This window comes from Toxotes jaculatrix, chromosome 4, assembly GCF_017976425.1.
Source record: "Toxotes jaculatrix isolate fToxJac2 chromosome 4, fToxJac2.pri, whole genome shotgun sequence".
Classification (NCBI taxonomy): domain Eukaryota; kingdom Metazoa; phylum Chordata; class Actinopteri; family Toxotidae; genus Toxotes; species Toxotes jaculatrix.
In genome coordinates this window covers 9,936,571-9,949,471 of record NC_054397.1, presented here as the reverse complement: position 1 = coordinate 9,949,471, position 12,901 = coordinate 9,936,571, and the positions used below count along the sequence as shown (strand labels likewise).

The 12,901-nt window shown below is 39.9% G+C and overlaps 1 protein-coding gene across 1 annotated transcript in view; it reads right to left on the bottom strand.

Annotated features, from left to right (window-relative positions):
- Nucleotides 1-12,901, bottom strand: part of tbck (TBC1 domain containing kinase) — a 39,125-nt gene that overhangs the window by 16,702 nt on the left and 9,522 nt on the right. Inside the window, exons 21-23 of the mRNA XM_041036971.1 lie at nucleotides 11,332-11,368; nucleotides 7,771-7,932; nucleotides 1,369-1,541 (exon numbers count right to left, since the gene is read on the bottom strand). Coding sequence (XP_040892905.1) covers nucleotides 1,369-1,541; nucleotides 7,771-7,932; nucleotides 11,332-11,368 — 372 coding nt within the window. The remainder of the gene's footprint in view (nucleotides 1-1,368; nucleotides 1,542-7,770; nucleotides 7,933-11,331; nucleotides 11,369-12,901) is intronic.

Below are 12,901 nucleotides of genomic sequence, written 5' to 3'. Positions count from 1 at the left end.
GAGGCGGAGTATACCCTGGACTAGTTGCCAAGTTGCTGTCAATCGCAGGGCCGACACACAAAGACAGACAACCACACACGCACACACTCACACCTAGGGGCAATGCAGGGTAGCCATTTAACCTAATGTGTGTGTTTTTGGGATTGTGGGAGGAAGCCGGAGCATATATTTTAGAACAAGCATATATTTTACTAACAAGTGGTTCACTGACAATTATAGTTTATAAGGTCCAAATTATTTATTATTTGAAACTGAATTTTAGCACCTTTATCTTTCAATAAAATACATTTTGAAATGAGAAGGAAGAGGAATTTCAGCATTATTTTATGGTAATTATTACAGTAATTATTACTTGTTATTCTGAAGATATTACACAGATATTACTCTTGTATTGAATAACATTGCCCTAATTTCCACAACCACATTATCCTGTTATTACCTCACTATTTCCTTATTTTTCATCAAAATAGAACCACACCTTGACATTGCCTAGTATTACTTTGTATTTGCATCAGCTTAAAGTTAAGATGGTAAGCTTTTACCCTGATTTTGCCCAGGGGTTACTGAGAGAATAGTACCTGATTCAAAAACAGGTATTTTGAGCAGATTGTTTGTCTTTATCTATCTACATGTTCTTTAGATATTTTAAACTGCTATTGGTATTCTATTGCAAAAATGAAACCACAATATATCAAGATATTCTCAGTGTCCTTACCAAGCACAAATACCACAAATAACCAAAACATCACCCCTTTATTACTATGTTATTACCAAGGTGAAACATAAAGTGTTATTTATATTCTGAAGAGATATAGCAGGACAGGTTGTTTGGGGGTCCAGCCACTAGGGGCTCTGCTGTGCAGACAATAATGATAATTCACAACTTTGTAAAGCATAAGGAGGCTAAATTTTAATCTCACATCTCTTCAAATTTACGGCATTTTTGTAAAGTTCAAGTGTGTGACTGTGTGTGTATAATAAGTAAAACTCACCAGGTCTGTCTTAGGCAATAACCTTGGTTACACAACAGAGGTTATTGAAACCTCTGTTGTGCAATACTGAGGTCTTGAACTGAGTGAGTTAAATCACCTCAGATACCACGGTCAACAGCATTAAAACAAACAACAGAAAAAAAAACCTAACAGCAGGAAAGAAGTAATAAAAGAACACTTCCGCCTTGGTCACTGTGAATTAACGTCAACTGTCTGTGACTCAGTGAAAGTGGGAAGTACTGTGCAGACAATAATGATAATTCACAACTTTGTAAAGCATAAGGAGGCTAAATTTTAATCTCACATTTCTTTAAATTTATGGCATTTTTGTAAAGTTGAAGTATGTGACTGTGTGTGTATGATAAGTAAAACTCACCAGGTCTGTCTTAGGCATGTCCTGGTAGTCAGATGAGTAGTATGTTGCTGTTTTCCCAAAGCCATTGTCGCCAGTGACCTTTGGCGGCTGAGCGTGCTGTCGGTATGTGGCGCTCTTCGGAGTCCAGCAGAAGAGGTTGATGGATTCACGGACACAGCGCTCAATGTCAATTTCTATGCAACAAAAAGGGCAGGACAAAAACACAAACATGTTACTTGTTAGTGTTGGAGTTGCTCCCAACCTATGAGCAAAGTCATAAACAATAGGTCTTAATATTGCTTTTTTTCATGAATTGCCTTTAAAAAGTACACTATAATAATCTAGCAAATATAAATCCATTCAATCCATTCACATTTGACTTAAGACCCGGGAATAGAGGGTATTCTGCTTATCTCTGAATTCTCAATTACCACTGACAACATTTTAGTTTAACAAATTATTTAACTGCTGTGTGAGAATGTGAATGAATGAAAAAAATGAATGAACAGAGTCAAAAGCATAAGAATAAAAAATGTGTTTCCCTCCCCTGAATCAGACATAAAGCAGAAGAGATTATGTAAATGTGTTGTGGGCGGTTTAGTCGTAGAAGAGAGTAGCATGACCTTGGCATTTTGCAGCCATTAATAATCTTCAAGTATTCATCCAGAAGCGCCAGCAGCTCTTTAAAGATAATAACTGCCCATTGTTTAGCTGCTGTCCCTCACCTGAGTTCTTGTCCCAAAAAAGTTTTTAGTGCAAAGTAAAATTTTTTCTCTTCCCCCTAATACCTCTCCAGCAGTATCCATCCTTCTCCAGCTTCTTGCATTGAGAATAGAGAGGATTAGGGAGCATGGACTCAGTGGATTAGCCGAGGATTTGGGTAAATTAGGAATTCTTTCCTTCACACTCTTTCACATGGACAGCCTCTCTCTTTCACTCCCCTTTTTTGTGAATAAGTAAATCTGGCTAATGAGCGCTCTTTGGTATGACCTGCACCTGGGCCAGGAACAAGCGAAATATATATAGAAGATGTATCTTTTCCCTCCTCTGTCCCGCAGAGGCGTGAAGGTTAGGGTGTTGTCAGCTCTCATGGGCTAGGACCTCACAGACTAAGTTACAAGGTTCATTCCAGTGAAAAACATACTGGTGGTCTGAGATTCCTCACCGACAGGCTCACCGGCAGTTCAGGAAAACACATTTTCCCTCCCTAGGGCGACAAATGCTGCATGCAATCACTCCTTCTGCTAAAAGAGGCAGGAATGAGGAAGAGGAGATTGATAGCAGCTTTAACAAGCCCTGGGCTCAGCTGGGCATTCCACAGCAGCCAATTCTGTTAAGGAGCAATTTTTCTTTTTAGTCAGACAAAATTACATTTTAGTAATTATGTATTGGTGTTGATTGTGGGCTGTGACTTGTTACCACAAATAGGAGAATAGCATGATTAGTTAAGAGCAACTTGGGGGCTTTGTGGAATTGGACGGTGGTGCAAAGGAAGATGGAGCTGACAATAAGAGAGATGGAAGAATTTAGTGAATTAAAAAAAACAGAGAAAATCTGTCATACCATAATGTTCCAACCTGCTATTTTACAGCAAACAAACAAAGAAGGCTTGATCATCAGCCCATTGAGTATAAAGCCAACCATCTGTACTTGTAGGGGGGCATCTTTCATACACAGTAATGTCACAAAACATGCAACCATATTTTGACAAAAGGTTAAGGTTCATATCAAATGTGTTTTCAGTCTTTACCTATGTGTAACTAGCTGGTCCTAAAAGCAGTGCTATTGGCCGTTTTTGTTTTTGTTAATTCTGGAGTGAAATTGTATCCAAATCCGCCATCGGTCTTCTGAGTGCGTTGACACATCGGAACCACTTAGAAAAACTACAAAATGACATTATTAATTCAATTTTACCCTTCTGAGTGTCATAAACCACTCTAAAATAAGAACTTCTACTCCTTTCTAAGACTGAGTGTAGGAAGCTCACAAATAACTCTCTCTGAGCTCGGCGTATTTGTTTTTTTCTTGACATAGTTTAACTTTAAGCACAACTGGAGTGAATTTGAGACGAGATTTGGCCCCAGATCAGTATTGTCAGGACAAAATGGATATTACTGAGGTCCACCTTAACCTCTTCTGACCATTACCTGCAACAGGATACAATTTATTTACAGGATTTATTTGTACACTCACTTTACAATGCTGTAGACCAGACATTCAGCCAAATCCCCAAATGTAAATGTACAAAATGTCATACTAAATTTGTTATGCGCTCCCAAAACTAAACCTTCAACGTAAATGTTCTACTTCTCCTTCTGCCAGTGCTCACAAGGTGTCCCTGTGTGCAGTGTTGCCATGAGCACTCTCAGCAGCTCACGGTTGTTTTGCTCAGAAGTAAACGTCTATAACTAGAGCTCATCAGTTCTGTGCCCAGCTATGCTCATTGAGACAGATGCTAATGTCCCGTGAAGGCAAATGCCGCTGCATCATCAGTAAACACACGGTTCCTGTCAGCCGGAGAGCCTCTCTGGTCCATTGTGAATCAATGAAGTCTCCAAACAAGAGAAAGTTATAGATTACCCGAGGCTACAAGACTAAGCAAATGGGAATCACAAAATGAGATTAATTGCCAACAAATGGCAGGGCGAGATGTATTGCTGGCTCCAAGGCAAAATGTTGCAGCACAGGTCTTACCTATTTCACATTTAATTTTATTTTGAACTCTGATATACTGAGTATGATATAATTCACAAAACGTAACTGAAAACAATTCAGCAGTAATTCAGTCTTCTGCGATAGTCTGGAGGGTCAAGATGATTTAAGGAACATTTTTGTGAGGAGGAAGTTGTATGCAGGATGATGAGTTACAGTATATATGACTCAACTGACATATTGAAAACCAGTGGTCGAACATGACCTCAAAGTCTGTATCACTTCCCTTAAATCTGGACTTCTTCTCTTAGTCAAAATATTGGCAACTATAGACTTCGCAGTGTTACGTGTAATAGGCCTGTCACTGAGAATTACTGTCACTGGCCCCATTTACTGCCTAGAAAGAGAGAAAGTGAGGAGTGTGTCTGAATCATTTAAAAGCCACTGTCCTGTAACGTTATCTTGACCGTTAACTTTTATTCTGAAAGCTGCAGACAAGAATAGAAAGAGAGCACACTTTTTTTTTTCTCATTTCACAACTAAATGTCAAGCCTACTTATGCATCTTTCAAAGTTCACCCATCTCTCTGAACCTTAAATTAAGTCAAAATGTATAATGTAAAGGTCCTTTACCATTTTAGCACTGACACAATCATCACCACTAAGTACAAGCTCCCATCATGCACAGGTTAAAGTAGACAAAAATAGCAATCGTGAATTGAGTACAATTCTGATATGAATGCCAACAAGTAGGAAATGATGTACGACAGAAACAAAAAAAAAACTTTTTTCTTTCGCTGTGTGCCTCCTAAAAAGTCTATTTTTCTTCTTTTATGTTGTCCAGCCAGCATCAGTTTATGTTCTTTTTTCTGGCTTCACACATGCAGTTCCTGTAGTTACAAGCATGTGGAGCATGTGGAGTCTACTCTAAAACAAATGAATGTGAGCCTCAGTTGTATGAGGACATCAATTCTGCACACCTGACGGCAGAAAGGAGCAGGTGCAGGCCACAAATCAAATATCGACCATAACTCACAGTCTGTGCGCTGTATGTCTGCGTGCTTGTGTGGGGCAGTGTGTGTTTATAACTACATGAATGTGGTGAGGCAGAGCACATTGACACTGACCTCCAAAAACCAGCTTCGAACAAAGGCTGCAAGCGTTATTAGTAATTTGCACAACTTACTTATATAACAAGGCCAAACCTACATTTACTTTCAAGTCCCATGCACTGAATCACATGGAATAAATTATATTCACACTCAGAACATTTAATTCACTGTTAAGAAACACTAGGGAAGTAGCAAGACTTAAGAGTCTACAGCCATGCTGGCAGCTCTGTGAGGCTGTACTTTGGCACAATGTTGCTTTGAGCTAAATGCTAGCATCACCATGCTAACATGATGATGTTTAGCAGATATAACGGGTGGCATGGTCACTGTCTTAGTTTAGCATGCTGTAATGCTAAACTAAGACAGTGACCAAAATTTGTTGCGATATTACAATTTGGACCACGATGGTGGACTGACCAACAGGCAGAGCCAAATTTCCATCTCAGGAGCCAGCTGCTAGGGTGGTTAAAAGAAAAAAGAAATAAACTCTGCACATTCCTCGCCAATAATCCTACAGTAGTAAGACTTCTACTGTCATTTAGCAAAGGTTATAAATGTGCTGAACTGTTTGGTACTGGATTGGATTTAGCAGTCTGTCTGTAAGTTATATAAAACTATCTTGAGTGTGGACCAGAACATAGCTGGAAGCTTAAGTAAACAAGTCCTGTTTGAGGTCACTCTACAGCTCAGAATTCATTCCTAATATAGTTTAGAGAGACTGCCAGATACTACACTGTAACTACCCAGGTATACACAAGCTGCGATAATGAGGCTGGCAGTGATATACAGAAAGGAGCTGGCAGAAGCAGCCACTCTCAGGAAGTCTTGCCAATGACGCTGACTGCAGCTCTAGGCCAACATATTTTACCTTTATAAGGAGAACTGGCTCTCCTTTTCCCTTCCGCCTCAATCACATGAATCTGTTGGACTTGGGCAGTAAAACACAGTGAAGTATGGCAACACTGAATGTAGGCAGAAGGGGAGGCTGCTGGCCTTAGTTTACAGAGTGCTCCAACATGCCTTTTGGACAAATCGTCCCTGTCTCTGTTGGTTTTAAAACCCCAATGTCATTCTGCCTTTCAGCTAGGAAAAATAGGGCTAATCAGCATTTGGAAATAGAGTTTTAAAGGAAACTGTTTGAGCTATCCCCTAGGCGAGAGGTACATTCTGAAAACATACATTATGAATGCTGCTCTCGGATTTTATGTCACCGATACTTTGCTGAAGTAATCGCTTTGTGCAAGTGAAAAGGAGCAGTAAAGTGGGCACATATTAAGAGACACTGTTAGGAGTCTTCACTCTGTGTGGCATATACAGTCGACCAAAACAGCAAAAATCCCTGGGGCAATGTGTCAGTGTCTGCCTATACCGCATTGAAAACCCTTTGGACCAGGAGTCAGACTGCTGAAAGTACTTAAGAAATAAATCTAACCAACAGAGCAAAGCTAATAAGTATGCATTTCCATCAAGCCTGTATGATTAGAATCAACTCTCTGAATTCCTCCTTGATTTGTCGGCCCTCTTTTAGTGTCTTATTTAAGAAAGGAGCCAGAATTGCTCCTTTTGCCTGTAATGCACTGAAACCTGCAGGGATTAACAACCATACTGCTGAGTTAAAAGACTGTATTTCAGTATTTGCCACCCCGCCTCCCCTCTTCCCACACCTTATTTCCGCGCTACAGTGACATTTCACTAACGTTGTGTAAGGAGACGTTAAAGAACTATAATTTGCAATGCGCGTCGTTATTTGTAATGAGTGTGGAAAAAAAAAGATGCAGTTGGATCACGTGATGTGTCTTATGGTGGATTACACCAATTTCCTACTCTTTTTCTTCTGCCAGTGCCATTTCCCACCACCACACCTTCAATGTGTGTTAGTGCAGTTTCTGATACAGTGTTCTATGTCTTTTATTTGCAAATCAAGTAAAAGTGTCAGGCAGCCTGTTGGCCTCACAGTCCAATGTTAATCCTTGGCTTTACTTATCTGGTCCTATCTCCATTTCATGGGTAATCCTGCATTTGTGGCTCAGAGTTGAAAAAGTCTTACTTGGCCTCTCTGGTTCATGTCTGATTGCACTAAAGAACCCAACAGCGACAACTTACTTTAATGATATTATACCAGAGTGGCCAAACAGCCCTCACATTCTAAAGATGGGTTTAAAGCTCTGAAATGAAGATGATAAATGATGTAAACACTGGAGGACCATGGAGGTTGTGATTTCGGTGGCAGACAATTCCCAGGGTGCAGCAGTTGACTGTTTGACAGATGCAGAGCAGAGTGTGGCACGCATAGAGCACATCAAGGAGGGAGTATGTCTGTGTAGGAGTGCAGAGCTGCCTGCTTTGAGGATATCATTAACTCAGACACATCAGCACACATCAGCACTGCGAGGAGCGAAACACAGCATCCTGCAAATGCCAGTTTCTGTTACAGATGGGCAACCTTCAAGTCAGGTTTAAGGGAGGCAGAACAGGTTTCAGTGGGATTTTCACTTATTCATAATCACACAGGTTATAGCTAATGCATGCAAAAATAAGCAAGTCTGTTGTTTATTATCTTGCAAAATTTGGCTGTGTCTGAGTATTGATTGCACCTGAAAAGAGGGATAAAGAAGAGACAGTGAATATACAAAGATGTTAATCCTAGCCCATATTCTTACCTGGCAGGTCAGAAAAGAGCAGGATGCACTCATTGAAGCCATTAGCCAAGAGACGATCCCTGAGCTGCTGCAATATGGCCACGCCGATGCAGAAGGGGAAAGAGGAGTTACCCAGCAGCAGTGTGTCCCACAGGTGGAAGATCTTGTGCAGTGGAAACACATCTTTATGGCGGGAACAGAAATAAACACAAGAGCGGAAGATTTTACAAAAGGACTAAAAACAAGAGTGCCTGAAAAGACAAATCCCTTGAGGGCACAATAGCATCCTGCAAGCAGGACAATAGCATTCAGCGTGCACACAGTGAGAAATGGCGGACCAGTTTGTACATAATGATCATGATTTGCATGTGCATAGCGCATTTACTTAACGTGGCTCTATGGCTTCAAAATGGGAAGCTCACTAAGCAAAATTGTGCATGGCAAGGTTGCCTGGAGGGATATTTGATGTGGGGGAGGCAGCTGGGAAAATGTTTTTAGGTGGGTGTTGTTGTGGAAAAATGACAGGAAGAACATCAGGGGGCTGAGGAGCTTTAGAGCAAGGAACCTGCGCAGGTTATTTCGAGCCAGATAAAACCACATCCTGATAATACGTCCCACTGCAGTTATTATTTCAGTCCTTTTACTTTTAGTATTTGAAAATGTAATGTTTCCTCGCTATTGAGATTTATGTATGAGAACCAGTACTGTCCACCTGTTTATATCATATTGGGGTTTGTTAATGTGAATTCTAGGCAGTGTGTGGGCAGAGTATGACTCTAGTGAGGCAGGCTGAGAGAGCAAGAGTGGTGAGAAAATGCCTCGGAGGGTCCACACCACATTAGCAGTCAGCTGAGCAGACTGGTGCATGTGAGTGACAGGCAGTGTGTCTGAGTCTGTGTGAGTGTCTATGTGTGAGTGGAAGATGACCCTCCAACCTTGTCTCATATTGGATTGGGGACATTAGCAGTCAGAGGGGCACACCTCCTGAACACTGGACTCGCACACTGCCTCCGGGGGAGGATACGGGGTAAAAGGGTCACACCTCACACCCTCTACCCCGGGAGTGGTCTCTGTGTGAGAGTGTATGTGTGTGTTAACTGAAAAATGAAATATCCCACTGAAAAGTTCAGGGTTCAGATAAATCAATGGACGGAGTACGTCGAGATTAATTTGGCTACAGTTAATGTAAATCACCTGTTCTATCTTTAAGAGTCTGCAGACTAGCGAGGTTCTAATGTCACTATCCCAAAATTATATCAAAGGGGCAAAAAGTTATTCCAACAGTTGTACTGTATGATGGGTCTGCACCTAGAAGACACAGAGGTTAATTACATCCAATTCAATTTGTAACAGTGATCTGCGACCCCTGTTAATATGGTCATATTTCAGAGCTCCAACTGTGCTCAGCGGAAAGATAAAAGCGTAATGCTGCCATCAACTGACAAACAGCGTGCTGAGAACGAGCCAAAATAAAAGCTCTATGTACCTCTCATGCAGCACAGAAGCTGAAAGGACTCATACAAGGTGATCACATTTAGGTTTCCACTAATAAGCTAATATACCTGCAATTATTGCTGAAATATGTATTTTTTTAGAGTTTCAAGTACGAAGGGTTGTAGTTGGATACATTTTTATAAATTTATTTTTTAAATTTAAATTTATTCTAACTAGATGAAACTGAGTCAACACTTTTCAGCCCTCAGTATACAAGCTTGTAAGTCTCAAAAGAAGCTGAACATTACAAGCTTAACAAAGGTAGCAGCAGGATAATTCAATTCAATTCAATTCAATTCAAAGGATTCTATTAGAGAGGTGCTCTTTATTATCTACAACCCCACTGTTGGGTGTTTGTACATAGCTTCTTGTAGTAAAGAGCTCTACCAAAAGGTCCCCCTGAGCTCCTCTGAAATTTATTTCTGCCATTGTTATTTTATTTTTTTATTTATAATACATCCAATTGTGCTCTGAAATATTAAACAGAGAAAAGATTCATGGCATACAGAATTCAATTTATGGCCTTCTATATAGCAAAAATAAAGAAGTAATATAAAGTGAATAATAAAGAATTAATAAACATGTATATCTCATATGAAATGCATCATACCCTCCTTAAGGTTCTCCTGAGGAAAACAAGCTTGCTGAAGAGTGTGGATAATCTTTTATAATGTATTAAATCCATATTTATCAAAGGCTTTTTATTTTTAAGCACCTTGAATTGATTTTGTCTGAAACATCCTACCCATGTATCTAGGCACACTGTATTTTTTTCCTTTTTAATATCACCTCAAAAATCTTCATGAACTGCAGGTTAGAATACATAAAATGTGTATTTTCAGCTGACTGTAAAATCATGACAATGTAATCAATATTTTTGAAATAGCTGTGTGATAACAACCATCCCAACACCCACAATGGCTTTTATACTGTATTTCAAAAATAGCTCAAGCACAATTGTGTGTTTTATTTCTACTTTCTACATTGATAGTCTTAGTGAGTCACTACTTAGACACAGAGAATGATGCAGACTTGTCCATAGGGAGCGCTATAATAAGCCTGTTAAGTCTACAGCTCAGTTCCGCCGCTCTGTTTAGTTACGGAGTCACAGAGACGTGACACTAGGAACAGACATGTATCTGTATACAAAAGACCCTCCCCTTTTAAAAACTATAATATAATGTCCACCATCCCTTTCTGGCTGGCATTTTGGATTTTGGAAAAATCTCTTGAAACAGTGTTATTCATCATTGGTCTGTGTGACAAAAATCTCAGGTCCTTTACATTACATGGGAATTAATTTACTTAATATGATTAAATAGCAGTCTCAAAGGACACAGTTTTATCAGTCTGTTAGTTTTAAACAGTCGTGGAAGATGTTTTGAGATCATTAAGTCAAGTAAAAGTTAAATTACCAGACTAAAAATTACTCTACAAGAAGTACTGGCAACAAAATGTACTCAAAATTATTTAAGCACAGCACTTGAGTAAATGTTCTGTTATTTTTTTCCATAACAGGTTTAAAAGCTTCTTTTTTGCAGATTCATAAACAGTAAAACAGCTGAAACTGAAATGTAAATTTGTCTCAGTTGTCATGGACCCAGCTGCAGATCAACTGAGCAATCATAACTGATCAGTCCATCCCCTAATGTACACTGTATGAAACAGAGTTAGAGTTGAGTTAGATTTTTTATTTTTTTTTAACTGGTACTTGACTTTCTGATCTTTTCCCAAATGGAGGAGAAACACTGCTGCGAGCAGCTGGCTTATCAGCTTTATGATGGGATTTTCAATTCACTCAGATAAATACATATTACAAATAAACAAAGATGTGCTGAGGTAGTACTGGGCTGAGTGCAGGAGTCCTTTTCCTTCAGGACTGGAATTAATTAGCAGCTGGAATAAAGGTCACCAAGAGAAGAAAGACACAAAAACCTACGGATCTCGTTCATACTGGAGCCACTGACCTTTTCAGTCTCTTTTATTGTTACTCTAATGGAAAGAGACTCAAAATACCCTCTAAAAGTTTTGGATTATGCTCAGGCCCACTTCATATCCACATCGTGAGAACAAGAAGAGGCTACTTACGTGTAAACATCGTCAGGAACCATGGAATTGCATAAAGCTGCAAGGCAAAGAAGAAAAAGGAGAATAAGACATATCATGAGATAATGTAACATCCAGTTGTATGTAATATTCGGTATGTCAAGCACTCAAATGAAATTAATGTACTGCTTTCTCGCTCGAGAGCTTTCTGTCCTTAAGAAAAGCAGCACGCATGGCTGCACATCTCTACGGCCTTTGAGAAACACAAACGGCATTGAAGAGCAAACTGCTGAGTTTTGTTATTAGTCAATGGGGAAAAAGCTCATAATGAATCTCATTATACCAGTCTTGTCATACCTCCCTCTTCTCATCGTCTCTCCTATTTCACTCTCTCCATTCTGCACTTCCCCCGGAGGAAACACATCAAATTGAAAATAAAGACCACACACACACACTCACCTACGAACGTACACACACACTCCACCATTAACCACCTGTTCTAACACCTGCCAATTGTTGGCCACTGTCACCACGGCTCTGTAATATTCAACAACAAAGGGTCTAGAGATGGAATACCGGAGCTTATCTCAGCCAGTTAATTGATAGCTAATTGCAGGGGAGCTGGTGCCTGTTCAGAGGACCTCTTCTGTGCCCAGGAGTGATGAGCAGGAGAGAAAGCCAATGCACTCTGAGTTCCAGCCTCAGTCTCAACAGCTCAGCAGCAAGACTGCAGGTCCAGCCAGATTGGATTAGTGTAGGTGTAAATGGCAGACCCAGGAGAAGAGATGTGGCCAAATTGAAAATGGTCTGAATTAAACCACCGGCTACACGCAATCTGACTCTCTGCCTATGGCATTACTGGAGCAGAGATCTTGAACTCCACAATGTTTCCAAAGATTACTTGTGGTTTTGCATGCAAGCACAAGATTTGTCTTTTTTCCAGAAGAAAAACTGTATTAAGCTAGCCACATTTTGGTATGCATATATGGGCAATCAAATCCATTTCATACTGCAGTGACATTTGGTCTTTTAGGGCAGGCAGATTTATTGCCTCAGTAAAACAACAGTTCAGAGTGTTCTCTGAAGTTCACAGAGGAAAAGGGGATTTAAGGTCCGTAAAGTCTAATTACTGGGATTGACATCAAGCATGAAAGCTGTATCAACAAAGCTTGTTCCAATATTATCCTGGCCTAACAATAAAAACAGGCATATAAAGTCTCATTTGAAAAGCAAGTCAGTGCTGGTAGCACTGTACATGCAGCAAGTGTCAAGTCAGCATCATAAAACCACGCTTTTCTCTGAAGAGCAAACATAGGAGCAAGATATTGAATCACAAGGGAACATATGTTCAAGGAAAGGTTTTGTTTTTTTAAAAAAAGAAAAAAGAAAAAGAAAAGCACCAGGTGTTGGTGCTTTTCTTTTTCTTTTTTCTTTTTTGGTGACATTTGTGCAAAAAGCCAAAGTATCTTCCCTGAAGTTCCATTTTGCTTTGCAGTTTAAATGATGACAGACAGACACCGTTTGGTGCTTCACTTGCACAACTTGAAAAAAGGAACTGCAGCGTCAGAAACTGCATGGAGAAGGAGGAGGAGGAGGCTTAAATCCCTGACTC